The sequence below is a fragment of the Echinops telfairi genome, unplaced genomic scaffold, assembly GCF_000313985.2.
Source record: "Echinops telfairi isolate 266 unplaced genomic scaffold, ASM31398v2 ScPeMD7_7468;HRSCAF=8506_0, whole genome shotgun sequence".
In the NCBI taxonomy this organism is placed as follows: domain Eukaryota; kingdom Metazoa; phylum Chordata; class Mammalia; order Afrosoricida; family Tenrecidae; genus Echinops; species Echinops telfairi.
The window spans coordinates 51,432,478-51,446,490 of record NW_022111369.1 but is presented as its reverse complement, the minus strand read 5'-3'; the positions used below and the strand labels follow the sequence as shown (position 1 = coordinate 51,446,490).

Below are 14,013 nucleotides of genomic sequence, written 5' to 3'. Positions count from 1 at the left end.
AACTGTTGTCCTTTGTTTCAAAAACAAGTTATTTTACTTGTTTTACCATGTTTTGATTACTGCAACTCATTTCCAAAGTTCTTTTGTCACAGACAAACCTTTTTAGTAAATATACTCGGTTGCTGTTAGGGGCGAACGCTCTCAGGGACCCTAAGTGAAACAGAGCAGACCCCGGCCCCGGCCTGCTCACAGTCCTTGCGGTTTGCTCCCAGTGTTGCAGCCAGAGTCAGTCCATCTCCTCAAGGGATTTCCTCGTTCTTGCTGATCCTGCGCCGAGAATGGTGTCCTCTCCTAGGGCCTGGTCCCCCTTGTAAGATATCCGAGGTACACGAGACAAGGTCGTGCTAGCCTCGCTTCTAGGGGGCATTTTCATTGTACTTCTTCCAAGACAGATTTGTGATTTCTCCTGGCAGTCACTGTTCGCCACCAGTACCATCCTTCCTTCTCAGGCACCAACAGTCTTCCTTAGTCATGGTCCATGCGCACGGTGACACGCAGACAAGGTGATGGAAAATACCGACGCGTGGGTCAGATGCACCGTAGATTTCTAAGGACTCTCTGTGCTTTTTAGCACTTTAAAGAGGTCTTGTTGAAGTAGGTTTACCCAGTGCAATATATCGTTTGATTTCTTGACTTGTTGCTGTCGTGTGAATTGAGTGTGGATCTAAGCAAAATGAAATCCTTGACAACGTCAATCTTTTCTCCGCTATTAGGCAAGTTATATGAAGCTTTGTCTTCTTTACATTGAGTTGCAATCCATACTGAAGGCTGCAGTCCTTGTTTTTAATCCGGAAGTGCTTCAAGGTCTCTTCCCTTTTAGCAAGCAAGGCTACGTCAGAAGCAAGCCCAGGTTGTTAGTGAGTCTTCCTCCAATCAGGACACTCGGTTCTTCTTCAGACAGTTCAGCTTCTCGAGATGGATTGCCCAGCCTGAAGACCGGAGTGTTCAGGAAGTCTCCCTCTTTTCAATGTTCCTCATTAATTGCTCTGATCCACACAGCCCAATGTATTGGCACAGTCAATCAAACACAGGTAACCCCTTTCTGATAGTCTCTGCTTTCAGCCAACATCCATCTGACCTCGCCCAAGACACCTCCCGTGCCATCTCCACTTCTGGCTCTGGTTTGCACCGCAGTGTCCTGTAAATGAACCACTCTGACTGTTGTTGAACTATCCTTAGTAAAATGTTGTGTATATGAATGAAATTGTTTAATAGTTTTTGCATTCTGTTGGATCTCCTGTCTTTGGAATTGACCCAGATATAGATCTCTTCCTGTCAGTTGCCCAGGTAGCTTGTCTTCCACATTTCTTGGCACGGGCGAGGGTGAGTCTCCAGTGTTGCATCCATTTCGGGAAACCTTTCAACTGATGATCTGTCCATCCCTGGACCCTCGTTTGTTTTCGCTAATGTCTACCAGTGCTGCTTGTACTTCCTCCTTCGGCACTATTGGATCTTGGTAACATGCTGCCTCCTGGAGTGGTTGAACACTGGCCAATTCTTTTTGCTACAATGACTTTGTATTCCTTTCATCGTCTTTAGATGCGTCTTACATCATTCAATATTTTGCCCATTGGTAGTTTCAACCTGAGGTCTGAAGCGTTTCTTCATTTCTTTCAGCTCAAGAAATGCAGAATTTGTTCTTCTCTTTTTATTTTCTAGCTCGAGGTCTTTGCATATTTCATTAGGATACTTTGCTTTGTCTTCTCAAGCCACCCTTTGGAATCTTCTGTTCAACTCTTTTTTTTAATAAATCATTTTATTGGGAGCTTATACAACTCTTATCACAATCCATCCATACATCCATTGTGTCAAGCACATTTGAATATTTGTTGCCCTCATCATTTTCAAAACATTTTCATTCTACTTGAGCCCTTGGTATCAGCTCATTTTTCCCCTCCCTCTCTCCCTCCAAAATCCTTGATAATTTATAAATTATTATTTTGTCATGTCTTACACTGTCCGATGTCCCCTTCACCCACTTGTCTGTTGTCCGTCCCCCGAGGAGGGGGTTGTATGGAGATCCTTGTGATCGGTTCCTGTTCAACTCTTCTGCGTCACCATTTCTTTCACTTGCTTTTGCAAGTCTCTGCTGAAGAGCAAGTTTCTGAGTCTCTTCTGACATCCATTTTTGCCTTTTCTTTCTTGTTAATGACGTTTTTCTTTATGTATGATGTTCTTGATGTTATCCCATCATTTATCACTGGTGTTCTTGAGATGATCTTTAAATGCAAGCCATGCATCTGTTCTCCTGGGCTTGTTGAAAGTCTTTTCAGCTTCAACTTGAGTCTGCATCTGTGTGCTGTCTTAGGGTTCTCTATTTTACCTCTGTGGGTTTTAATATCCATTGCAATGGCTATGTAGAACTGAGACAATACTCATGGTTAAAGGGTTTATTAAGGAAGTTGTGATGTCAGTGAGAAATGCTCAGGATAGTTGTTTATCAGGAGCTGCTACAAGTTCATTCAGGTCTGCTAATAAATGCCCACAGCAGTATACCACTCCTCCTCAATCCATTCACATAAGTCTCAGGTCCCAGGCACTCCGCTCCATTTCTGTGGGTCAGCAATTCCAGTTTCTCCAATTACGTGTCCAGAGTCACCCGACACCACAAGCCAGCCTCTTGCACAAAAACTATCAGCTTTACTGGCTCTGTGAGTTGGGAATCTGTCACTGTCCCAAACGTCGGTTATTTACCACAGTGAATAACTCACAGCCCCTGTCATTTGTGCCAGTTGGTTCTTGATCTTGCTCTGATGTTGACCTTCTCCATCGTCTCTTCCACCTATGTGGCCAATTTGGTTTTTGCAACTTCCATCTGGTGAGGTCCACATGTCTACTAGCCATGCGTGTTGTGGGGAAAAGGTATTTGCAATGAAGAAGTCCTCCATCTTGCAAAATCCTATTACGTGTTCTTCAGCATTGTCCAACTGTCGACCCCTCTGCTTCCACCTTTTGCATTTCAATCCCCAATATTATTAATACTTCTGGGCTGCACACTTGATCAATTTCAGGCTGCAGAATTTGCTAGAATTCAGTTTCTCCCTCTTTGACTTTTATAGTTGGTGCATAAATTTGACCGATCTTCCTTGTATATGTATGGATACGATCTTTCTTATTTTAATAGATCGTTTTATTGGGGGCTCTTAAGCTCTTATAACAATCCATACATCAATTGTATCAAGCATATTTGTACATGTTGCCATCATGTCCAAAAATTTTTCCTTCTACTTGAGCCCTTGGTATCAGCTTTTCCCCCTACCCTCCCCCACCCTCATGAACTCTTGATAGTTTATAAATTATTTTGATTTTCATATTTTATACCATCCGCTGTCTCCATTCACCTACATTTCTGTTGTTTGTCCCGGGGGGGGGGGGGGGGTGTGTGTGTGTTGTACATCAGTCATTGTGACTGGATATTATCTAACAGTATTGTGTCCAGGACAGATCTTCAAAAACACTTATGAAGATGAATGTAATGCCTTTCTTCAACTTGTCATTCCTATCACCATAGACCCTATGATTATCTTATTCAAAATGCCCATTTCAGCTTCCTAATGCCTATAATTTCATTTCAGGCAGCTTCCAAGTCTGAGGGTTTAAAAAAAAAAAGGCTGGTGTTTTATATGAATTCTGTCCTCCCTGCAGTGCAGTATGTGTGGATATCCTGACTCTTGTATTTGTCAATATGACCCTGTTTGGCAATAGGGATTTTCTGTTGTCATGTTTACAATGTCCTACCAGAGGAGGGTGGGTCCTATAAGTGGACCAGTAGAGGCTCAGAGGCACACGCAGGAGAGACTATTTGAAGACAGATGCACATGGCAGGTTCATCTACAAGGCCAGAGCCACCATGGAGTGCAGACAGGCAGGTACTAGAAAGTAACACACCGTCAAGTATCCGAAGCTGATATGGACAGAGAAGAACTTCCTTCTAAAGTTAAGTCCTATGTTTGGATGTCTAGCTTCCTGATCCAAAAACAGTCTTAGAAGTGTGAATGGCAAGACATGGTCTCATTCGACTTTGGATGTGTTATCAGGAGGAGCCAGCACTTGATGATGGACAAGATGCTTCGAAGAGGGTCAGCAACAATAGAAAGCATCTCAGGGAGATGCTTTCTCAAAGATGCATACCCTGGGTCCACACAGGATAAACGACGGCCACCAGAGACAGGCCATTTCAGGAGAGGACATGCTTTGGGCTCCCTAATATGTGGATCACCCTTGTCCCTGCTTTGCATTTGGAAGTTATTAGAGGCAGTTCCCCAAACTCAGATAGTTAGAAGGCCGGGGAAGAACCCTGCCTCTCACCTAGCATTTTTCTTTATAAATAAGTTGGGAAGTGGCCGGTAGTATGAAGCAGACGGTTTGCTCTGGCTTTCCTCCTCCGAGATATTGTACACCACATAGAGAATGTGTGGATTTAAATCCGTGGTATACTTGAGAACATCTGACAGAGAGAAGGGGGAAGGGTGGCCTTCTGCAGTTTCTGTTTTTCAATAGCACACCATCAGCAACCTTCCCAACCTCACTCTGGGCTCTACGGACTACTCGGCATGTAGGCTGCCCCTGGACCTCTGCAGCCGGGCTTGTCCTGGCATGCCGTCATGCATGCTGGATTATTAGACTGGTTCCACATTCAACTGTGGGGTTAAGTAAAGACAAAACAAAAAACCAACTGGTTCCTTTCCCCAATGGTTCTAAGTTAGAATGGATCCGTAGACTCATGATTGAGAAAGCAGGCGTTACCCAGGGGCTGTTTCTCTCCAAAGATGACCACAGTCAGATGGCCACAGGTGGATGGAGAGGTGCCTGGTGAGTCCCGTGGTCCTCACTCTCCTCCACTCCACCTTCAGCGTTTCTTCGAGCTGAAGCCCCAGGCCCGCCATCAAACACTGAGGTGGTTGCTGTACAGTGGTGGTAACAACTCTCCCGAGACTCCTCCTCTGTCCCCTGGCACAGGCCGTGGTTGGCAGCTGCATGCTTTGCTTCTAAGGGCCATGAGTGACCTCTCGGATTCCATCTCCTCTGGACTGCCACTTCCCAGGCTCCTCACACAATTGTGTTTGTTGTGAGGGCACACCCAAGCCCTTAGAGCAACTCTTCGCTGATTCATCACTGCATCCAAACGCCCAAATCCCCAAGTGGACGCTGTGGTTCTGCAGGGAACGGAAGTGAGTGGTCAGCACAGAGGGCACTGTCCCTGTGCTTCACCCAGGAACCGTGCACTGCTTGAAGGCTTGTAGTTTCAAGTGGAAGAGGGCATATACGTGTGTGCTGAGGGAAGCGGAACATAAAACTTGTTATTGTTGAGACTGCTGATTGCTGACTCAAGGCAACCCCGTGGGGCAGAATAGAACTGCCCCTAGGGTTTTCTTCGCTGCAATTTTTTCTGTAGCAGATTGTTGGATCTTTTCTCTGGGTGGGTTTGAACTTGCAGTTGGCAGCCAAGTGCTTCACTCTTGTGCCGCCAGGACTCATTGGTTTAAAATTGTGCCTTGAGTCCTCACACGGTGATGTGAGCTGGCTCGATGTAGCCCTCTTTCTCTTCCTAATCCAGGGTGAGACCCTGCCTGCACCATACCCACAGGTTCTGTCAACAGTCCAAGCTGCCCAGTGCGATCCTGTAACAGTCTGGGTTGTCCTATTCGCCTGATGTGCTGGTCTAGTGCCAACGTTCACATCCTGGGCAGAAGTCTTCCGACATCACAAGCACTTGGGTGATAGCACCAGAAACACAGATGCCACTGGGTCACAAGGTCTCCCTGATGGTTAGCTAATATCCACAGTGAGACCTGTAGGTGTTCACGAGGCATATATTCATTTTGGGGCTGCAAAGCAACACTCTAAAGTTAATAGACAAAATATGACAAGAAGTGTGAGCTTGAATGATTTACTGTTTTATTGCTTTCTTGCTCCAATTTACGACAGAGCCAATATTCTTGCAGAATGGACCAAGATGTCCCAAAGTCAACACTATTAACCATTCAAACTGTAAAAATGGTGTGAGAAGATGCCTTCAAGTGTCAACTCCTCTTGGCAAAATCTTGCAGAATTCCTTGGTGTAATGGGTTGAACTGTGTACCCCCCAGATGTATGTTATAAATCCTAACCTCCATTGGGCCTGTGGTTGGAGTCCCATTTGGGCATGGGTGGTCTCTGAGACGCAGGTCCAAAGACACGATTAGTGTAGGGTGTGTCTTGAGTTCATCGCTTTTGAGATAAAAAGGAGATTGCACAAGCAAGGGGAAGAAGCCGAGATGTGGGCAGAGAGCTCTCGGGCCACATGACGTCTACCCAGGAGCTGAAGGTCAAGGAGAAAAGGACCTTCTGCCAGAGTAAGCCTCCCCTAGAGCAACACCCTCAGTAACCTCCAGGACCGGGACTGTCAAATCTGTGTGCGGGAGCCACCCCTTTGGGGACTTTGGTTGCAGTAGCATTCGATGGTGAAGCCTTTGAGGGCACAGGAGCCGTCATCTGCGATTCCCGGCGCGGACATGGGAACATTGGACATTGACTAAGAAGAGCGAGGGACCGATCCATTTCAATTGTGGTGCTGGTGAAGAACACGGAGTAGACCCGTGGACTGCCAGAAGGACAACGCTGTCTGGGAAGAAGGACAGACAGAATGCTCCTTAGAGGCAACCTCCTCTCTCATACTTTCGACATGTTGTCAGGAGAGACCAGTCCCAGGAGGACAACACCTGGTACAGTGGCGGGACAGTGAAAAACAGGTAGGCCGTCCATGAGAAGGATGGACACAGAGGCTGCGGCCCTGGGCTTAAAGGTTAAGAACAACTTTGAGGACGGCATAGGACCGGGTCTTGTTACATTGTACACAGCCAGGGTCACCGATAGTCAGAACTGACCAGGCAGCAGCTCACAGCAACATCAACATGCACCGCCGAACCGTGGCACGAGCAACAGGGCAAGAGTCTCGAAGGCCAACTCTCCCTCTGACATGCTGGGGAGGTTCAGAAAGACTCCAAACGACCGAACCTTCTTTTCACTCCATGCTTGAGAGACAGCACCCTGCCCCCACCCCACCCCCACCACAGGCAGAGGTCAAAGGACCACCCCCACCCCCACCCCCTCTGGAATGGCATTGAGACAAGACTACCATTAGAAAAGAGCAGTGGATCCAGGGCGGATGATCCCTTCAGGACCAGTGGTGTGAGTGGCGATACTGGGAGGATGGAGGGAGAGTGGGTTGGAAAGAGGGAACGGATTACAAGGAACTATATGTGACCTTCTCCCTGGGGGACGGACAACCGAAAAGTGGGTGAAGGGAGACGTTGTACAGGGCAAGATATGACAAAATAATAATTTATAAATTATCAAGGATTCATGAGGGAGGGGGGAGGGGGAGGGAGAAAAAATGAGGACCTGATACGGGGGCTTAAGTGGAGAGCAAATGCTTTGCGAATGACGAGGGCAATGAATGTACAAAACAATTGATGTATGTATGGATTGTGATAAGAGTCCTATGAGCCCCTAATAAAACAATAAAAACAAACAAACAATTATGAGAGGCTAATCAGACAGAGAGAGTAAAGAGGGTACTGTGAGACCTCTAGGCCAGGACTTGAGGTGCAGGGAAGCAGAGGTTTGAGGACTGGGGAAAGGGAGGGGTTTTGTTTATCTGCAGTGTATATAAACCAGACTCCTCAGTGCCATAAACATGCCACCAAGGCTTTGTACATGGGTCGCTCTGACTCCAGAGCTCCTCCTGGGCCTCTGGCCAGAGGATCTGAGATATTTTCTGGTCAGCCAGAGATGCTGGTTAAAATATGAATGGCTCGCCACTGGAGATTCCCTTGCAGAGAGGTCTCGGGGAGGAGATGAGCCAGACAGGGTGCAATGTAGCAATGATGAAAAATACAACTTTCCTCTAGTTCCTAAATGCTTCCCCGCCCCACAACTGTCATGATCCGAATTCTACCTTGCAAGTCTGGCTAGACCAGAGGATGTACACTGGTACAGATAGGAACTGAAAATCCAAGGAATCCAGGGCGGATGATCCCTTCAGGACCAGTGGTGTGAGTGGTGATACTGGGAGGTTAGAGGGGGAGTGGGTTGGAAAGAGGGAACCGATTACAAGGATCTATATGTGACCTCCTCCATGGGGGACAGCCAACAGAGAAGTGGGTGAAGGGAGATGTTATACAGGGCAAGATATGACAAAATAATAACTTGTAAATTATCAAGAGCTCATAAGGGAGGTGGGGGAGCGGGGAGGGAGGGGAAAAATGAGGACCTGATGCCAGGGGCTTAGGTGGAGAGCAAATGTTTTGAGAATGATGAGGGCAATGAATGTACAAATGTGCTTTACACAATTGATGTATGTATGGATTGTGATGAGTCGTATGAGCCCCTAATAAAATGATTTTAAAAAAAAGAGCAGAGTGATTCCGTTGTTAAGGAAGCGATGGCCGCTGCATCCTTACTGGCCTTACTAATCCAAGCATCTCTAAGAACATCGTCTGCTTTAGGACAGAAGATCCACAGTCGGTTCCAACCTCTAGGAACTCGACTGACGACAAAATACTGCCCCGTCCCGCACCTTCCTCCAGGTGTTCTTATGTTTGGGCCCATCGATGCAGCCACTGTGTCCATCCACCTCGGCCCCGCTGCTTTTCCACGAGCCACGGGTGGGGAGCGGCTGGCTGCCTGCTGATGGCCCCGGAGCCTCATCGTCCTGGGGCAGGCGTTGCTGTGTTGTGAATTACATTCACAATGGACATTCTACTCTGAACAGGTGGTTCAGCAGAATGATCGCCCCCTAGACAAGACATCCGGGTTCCATTCTTGACCAGCACCACTCATTTGCAACTATACCACACGTCAGTCAGGGGAGGCTTGCTTGTTTCTGCGATGCTGGACAGATTTCAGCAGCGCTTCTAGGGGAGGACTAACTAGGAAGAAAGGTCTGGTGATCCACTTCCAAAAATCAGCCAATAAAAAGCCACACTCTGGATCACAATGGTCCTATTGGCCTGATCCTGGGGATGGCCCAGGACTAGGGAGCATGTCCTCCCACTGAGCAGGGGGGTCAGCTTGAGTTGGGGGCTGACTGACAACAACAAACAACCACAAACCACCTTGGGAAAACTGTCCGCCACCGTCTGTCTAATTGCAATTCCAGTTTCCCTTCTTCTTGAACGTCCCAGAATCCCTGGCACCTTTGCAAATCTTGATGTACCCTGCTCTTTCTGTGAGGAATCGATTTCCAACGGGGGTGGGGGAGACTCAGAAGAGTTCAGGCCAGTATGATGCTCTGCCACTAGCAGACCCAGCGGCACAACTCTGCGATGTGAACGAAAGTGCATCAAAGGTCCCCATCTCAGACACCACAGTTATCGGCCGCAGGCTAGGAAGATCTCGCAGAGCCTACAGAAAATGGCTATTTTCCCAAAGACGCGTTAGTCTATTGTGACTTTGAGCAGTGTGCTAAAGGGATAAGGAAGAGTGTATGAACACATCTTTATTTGAAAACAAAAACCACACTTCCTTAAATACCAAGAGCAGTAATTGTGATAGTTGGGTTTTGTGACAACTTGGCTGGGCCAGGATTCCCATCATGCTGATGAGAATTAAGACAGAGCTATATCCTTGGGTATGTGGCCTACTTCCGATATAAATGGACACGGTGGAAAAGTTCGCTTGCTTTTTGCTGATTTTGGATCCTACATGTGTCTCATTGACCTCCAGTTTACTGGACTTGAGCCAGTAGCCTGCTATATTGCCTGACGATTTTAGGAACTGTCAGCAGACTACCGATCTTGGACTCATTCGCCAGAAGCCTGTCATCTAACCTGATGGTCTTGGATTCATCATCTGCATCTATGTGAGTCGGGAGAAGCCTCCAGCCTGACAGCTGACCCATTGGCTCAGAGCTTGCCTGGTTGAGCCATTTCCTTGATATAAACCTCCCTGTATAGATACATACAGGCGTCACTGTTTTTGCTTCTCTAGAGAACCCAGCCTAAGACCATGATCAAATGCAAGCTATCCAACTGACAGAAATTATTTTCTTAGTTGTCTGTATACAAATGGACAGGAGCCGTTTTCCCCCAGTGACGCCAATGCCAGCAGTCTCTTCCCGGAACCCCTCTTTAGAAGAATGAGAGGGCCACACACCCAATCAGAGGGCCCATCGTGGTCCTGGCAGGTTCTTCACGCCACTGGTGGTAGGGAAGGTTAAGTGCTTGTGTTAGGCCGGCTTGTCTAGAGAAACAAGTGCAGTGACACTCACATATGTGTAAGAAAGAGCTTTGTGTCAAGAAGTGGTTATAGATCAAGAGGCCATCGCAGCCTAGTCCACGTCTAGTCCGTAAGTCCCTCTGCAGACTCATGCAGTTACATGCTAGTGTTGCCAAGGTGAGGCAGGGAGCAGGAGGGTCACAGGACAGTGGGTGAAGAGTGGCAAGGGTCCAAGGTCAGTAGGAACCAGGCAGGGTGTTGGCAGCTCTGAGTCGGGCAGCCCACATGGGGCCAGCCCGCCAGAGAGGCAGTGTTCCAGTAGGCAGGAAGGCCGAGGGGGCAGAGAGCGAGTGACAGTTCCCAGAGTCCCTCCCTCTCATACAAAAGCCCTCCCCCTCGCAAGGAGGAATCATTAAAGGACCCCTTGATTGACAGGTTCGACTCCATCCCTCTCCAGGGGTGTGTGGTTGGCATGAACTCATCCAGTGCTCCTGCAGTGCTCAGCTACTAACGGAACCTACCCCCAGGCGCAGCTCGAACCTGCCAGAGGTGCCTTGTACGCCAGGCCCGGAGACTGCTTCTGAGAGGTCACAGCCACAAAAACGCCTGGGGGCAGTTCTCCTGCACCCCTGCGGTGGCCCTGCGCCCGACGCCCCCTGGCAGCCACTTTACTGAAGAGGGAAGCCACCAGGAAACATAAAGGTGCATTTATTCGTGTCCATGCCATCTAAGTCTACTGAGGACAGTATCGGGACCAGAGAAAGGTCCAACTGGGACCTAACACAACATGAAAAACAAGTGAACTCTCGCTCCCTGGAGTCACAAGTCTTCCTTCAGAAGAACCGGGTGCTGGCAGAGCCAGCTTCCTCCCTGAGAAGCACGCGCCACGCTTCGCTGTCTCCCGCTCGCTCGCGTTCCCGTCTCTCCATTAAGGCCTGGGCAGGGTGAGGTGGTGGTGCAGTCTCCCCTGGGGAGGGCTAGGGGGTGGTGGTGCTGGGGAGGCTCTCCCCACCATCAGTCACCCGCCGGCTTTGTGCTGCTCTGCTGGGTCACCTGCCGCTGCCGCAGCTCCTCCAGGGTCTGCAGCAGGGCGGACTGCTCCAGCTCCAGCGCCAGGGTTGCCTGCTTCAGTTTGCTTTCGCTGGTCAGAAGCTTCTTCACCGTGGCCTCGAGGCTTTGGATCCTACCATTGGCCACCTGGCGGACAAAAGGAGAAATGAGAAGGGAACTGCCCAGTGCTAGCACCACAGGCTCCCGGGGGACATTCCACTGGCCAGCCGTGGGGGTCCGTGGGGGGCCACGTTGTGTAGAGCCAAGTCTAGGTGCTTCCACCCAGCTCTTCTGGGCCACAAAGGATGACTGCATTTCCCTACCCGCCCACAGCACCTCATACAGGACTAGCTGCCAGAGGCTGACACAAGCCAGTGTACCAGTATTTGCCCTCATTTGGGCGGGCGCAGTGGTTAAGCGCCCGCCTAGGACCTGAAAGGCCAGTGGTCTATAGTCACCAGCTACTCAGCTGGGGTCCTCCATAAGATGACAGCGTTGAAAACCCAAGGGGGCAGTTGGACAGGGTTGCTGTGAGTCAAACTCCAGAGCAGTGGGTATGGTCTTGTTGGTTTTTTTGCAGTAGTTTATTGTGTTCCATGGGCCTTTGGATGGCTTTCTCCAGTGTTGAACAGTAAGAAAAGAAACAGGACTCGGGTACACCCAAGAACTATACAGGTATGAACAGGGCAAAGCCGGAGAACAGCCAGCTTTGGCACGTTGTCATCTGTGAGCCTGAGAGCCCTGGCGGTGGAGCGGGCTATGCATCGGGCCATGAGCGTAATGTCCAAAGTTTAAAAGGACCAGCAGTCCTGTGGAAGAACAATGAGGAGGTCTACTTCTGTAAATAATGACGGTCTCGGGAACACACCTGGGCAGTCCTACCCTGTGCTGCAGGGTCACGTCACTATGGGTTGGCACCGGCTCGATGGCAGGGAGTTGGTCTTGTGGTTTGATGACAACTGTATCAAATGCCTAGTCCTGGAGAGCCCGTCAAACTTGTGAAAGGAAAAGATGTTTGGACCCATATGGACTTACACAGTCTGGCATGAGACAACAGGCAGGACATCTCTGACTCTACCGGGGGATAGTGCAACAGGTTTGCAGACACACTCGCACAGTGAGGGCCCACAATCCCCGCCAGCTGGGGCTCCTGCATCGCAGTGGCTTTCGGCTCCCAGCAGTGGGGACCCAGAACATTCTGGTGGATGCGCCCGAGTTGTAGTTCTGAGAGACACCTCCTGAAGACCAGAGTGTCCCGCGAGGAGAGCCCACTGCTGGGTCTGTAACTGGGCGATGCTTTTCTACAGGACGCCTTTCTTGAGGTGTGTGGCCACCTGAACAGTTTCTCACAACTCCCAGACTTCCCAAAAGGGCTTGAGTGTCATTCCACTGCTGTCTTGCTTGGTCACAAAAAAGCCACTTTGGCACTGCTGCTGCTATTAGATGGGATCCCATCAGGGTGCCCATCAAGAGAGTAACACGGGCCCTGGTCCTGCGCCACCCCCATGACCAATTAGCTGTGCATTGGGCACTGTCCTGGTGACCCATGGGGTTTCGTTAGCCTAGTAAAACAGACCTGGAATGGGGGCAATGCCTAGCTGAAGGAGTCAGATGCAAACAAGGGCCTGGTTAGAAACCTGCCCACCACGTTGTTGCCGGGACATGGCCTTTGCTTGGCACCCTCTGGAAAATGGGGAGCCAATAGTAATGCGAACGAGAAAGAAGAAAATGTTCTAAGACTGATGGTGGTGACGACTGTACAGCTCTTCGTGATGTGACTGAATTACTGAATTGCATGATATGTGAATTATATGCCAATGAAACTGTTGGGAGATGGGGGACGGACAACCGAAAAGTGGGTGAAGGGAGACGTCAGACAGGGCAAGATATAACAAAATAACAATTTATAAATTATCAAGGGCTCATGAGGGAGGGGGGAGCGTGGAGGGAGGGGAAAAATGAGGACCTAATGCCAGGGGCTTAAGTGGAGAGGAAATGTTCTGAGAATGATGAGGGCAATGAATGTACAAATGTGCTTTACACAATTGATGTATGTATGGATTGTGATGAGTTGTATGAGTCCCTAATAAAATGATTAAAAAAAATAAAATAAACGGTTAAAAAAAAAAAAGAAATATTAACTCTTTGAGCTAGGTGATGTCCACCAATGCTTTTGGCACCAATACAGCCAAAAGTTGACTGAGAACAAGATAGAGGTTCTCTTAAAATTGAAATACTGAACCATGTGGAATCCAAACTTCAGTAGGCATCTTATCAATAGAAATTATATGATCTTATTCTACCAGTCTTTAGACTTTAGACACTGTCTTCATTCATTGACATTGACTATATGCCCTTGACTGGTTCATCTTTTATCCATCTAAATCTCTGATGCATATGAATACTGTGACTTCTCTGGGACATCCTCCCTACAAACTTGTTGCAAAACTTGAATTATTTAGGAAAGTGTCTATTTAAGTTTTGTTAAAATTTGACATAATCCCTTATATCTCAAAATCATTTTCCCATGGCACAAAAAGCATCCTTTTTAAAGGTACTATTTATAAAGTAATGCAAGTGTACTACTGCATTAATTCTTGTCTGTAACCATTCACTGATCACAGAGACATTTATGAACACATTTTATTTAAATAAACCCCTGAAAGTCTGGACTATAAAAAAAAACTGTTGGGAGAAAAGAAATTTAAAAAAATGAAAAATGAAATGATCCTCAGGACCACACAGGCCACAGCAAGGCTTTTC

The 14,013-nt window shown here is 48.2% G+C and overlaps 1 protein-coding gene across 4 annotated transcripts in view; it reads right to left on the bottom strand.

Annotated features, from left to right (window-relative positions):
• Positions 1 to 10,891: 10,891 nt before the first annotated feature.
• The window catches only part of TBC1D1 (TBC1 domain family member 1), a 247,413-nt gene continuing 244,291 nt past the window's right edge, over positions 10,892 to 14,013 (bottom strand). For all 4 annotated transcript variants that reach the window (XM_045284028.1, XM_004703352.2, XM_045284030.1 and 1 more), the window contains one exon: positions 10,892 to 11,397. In XM_045284028.1, coding sequence (XP_045139963.1) covers positions 11,215 to 11,397 — 183 coding nt within the window. In that variant the 3' untranslated portion in view covers positions 10,892 to 11,214. The remainder of the gene's footprint in view (positions 11,398 to 14,013) is intronic.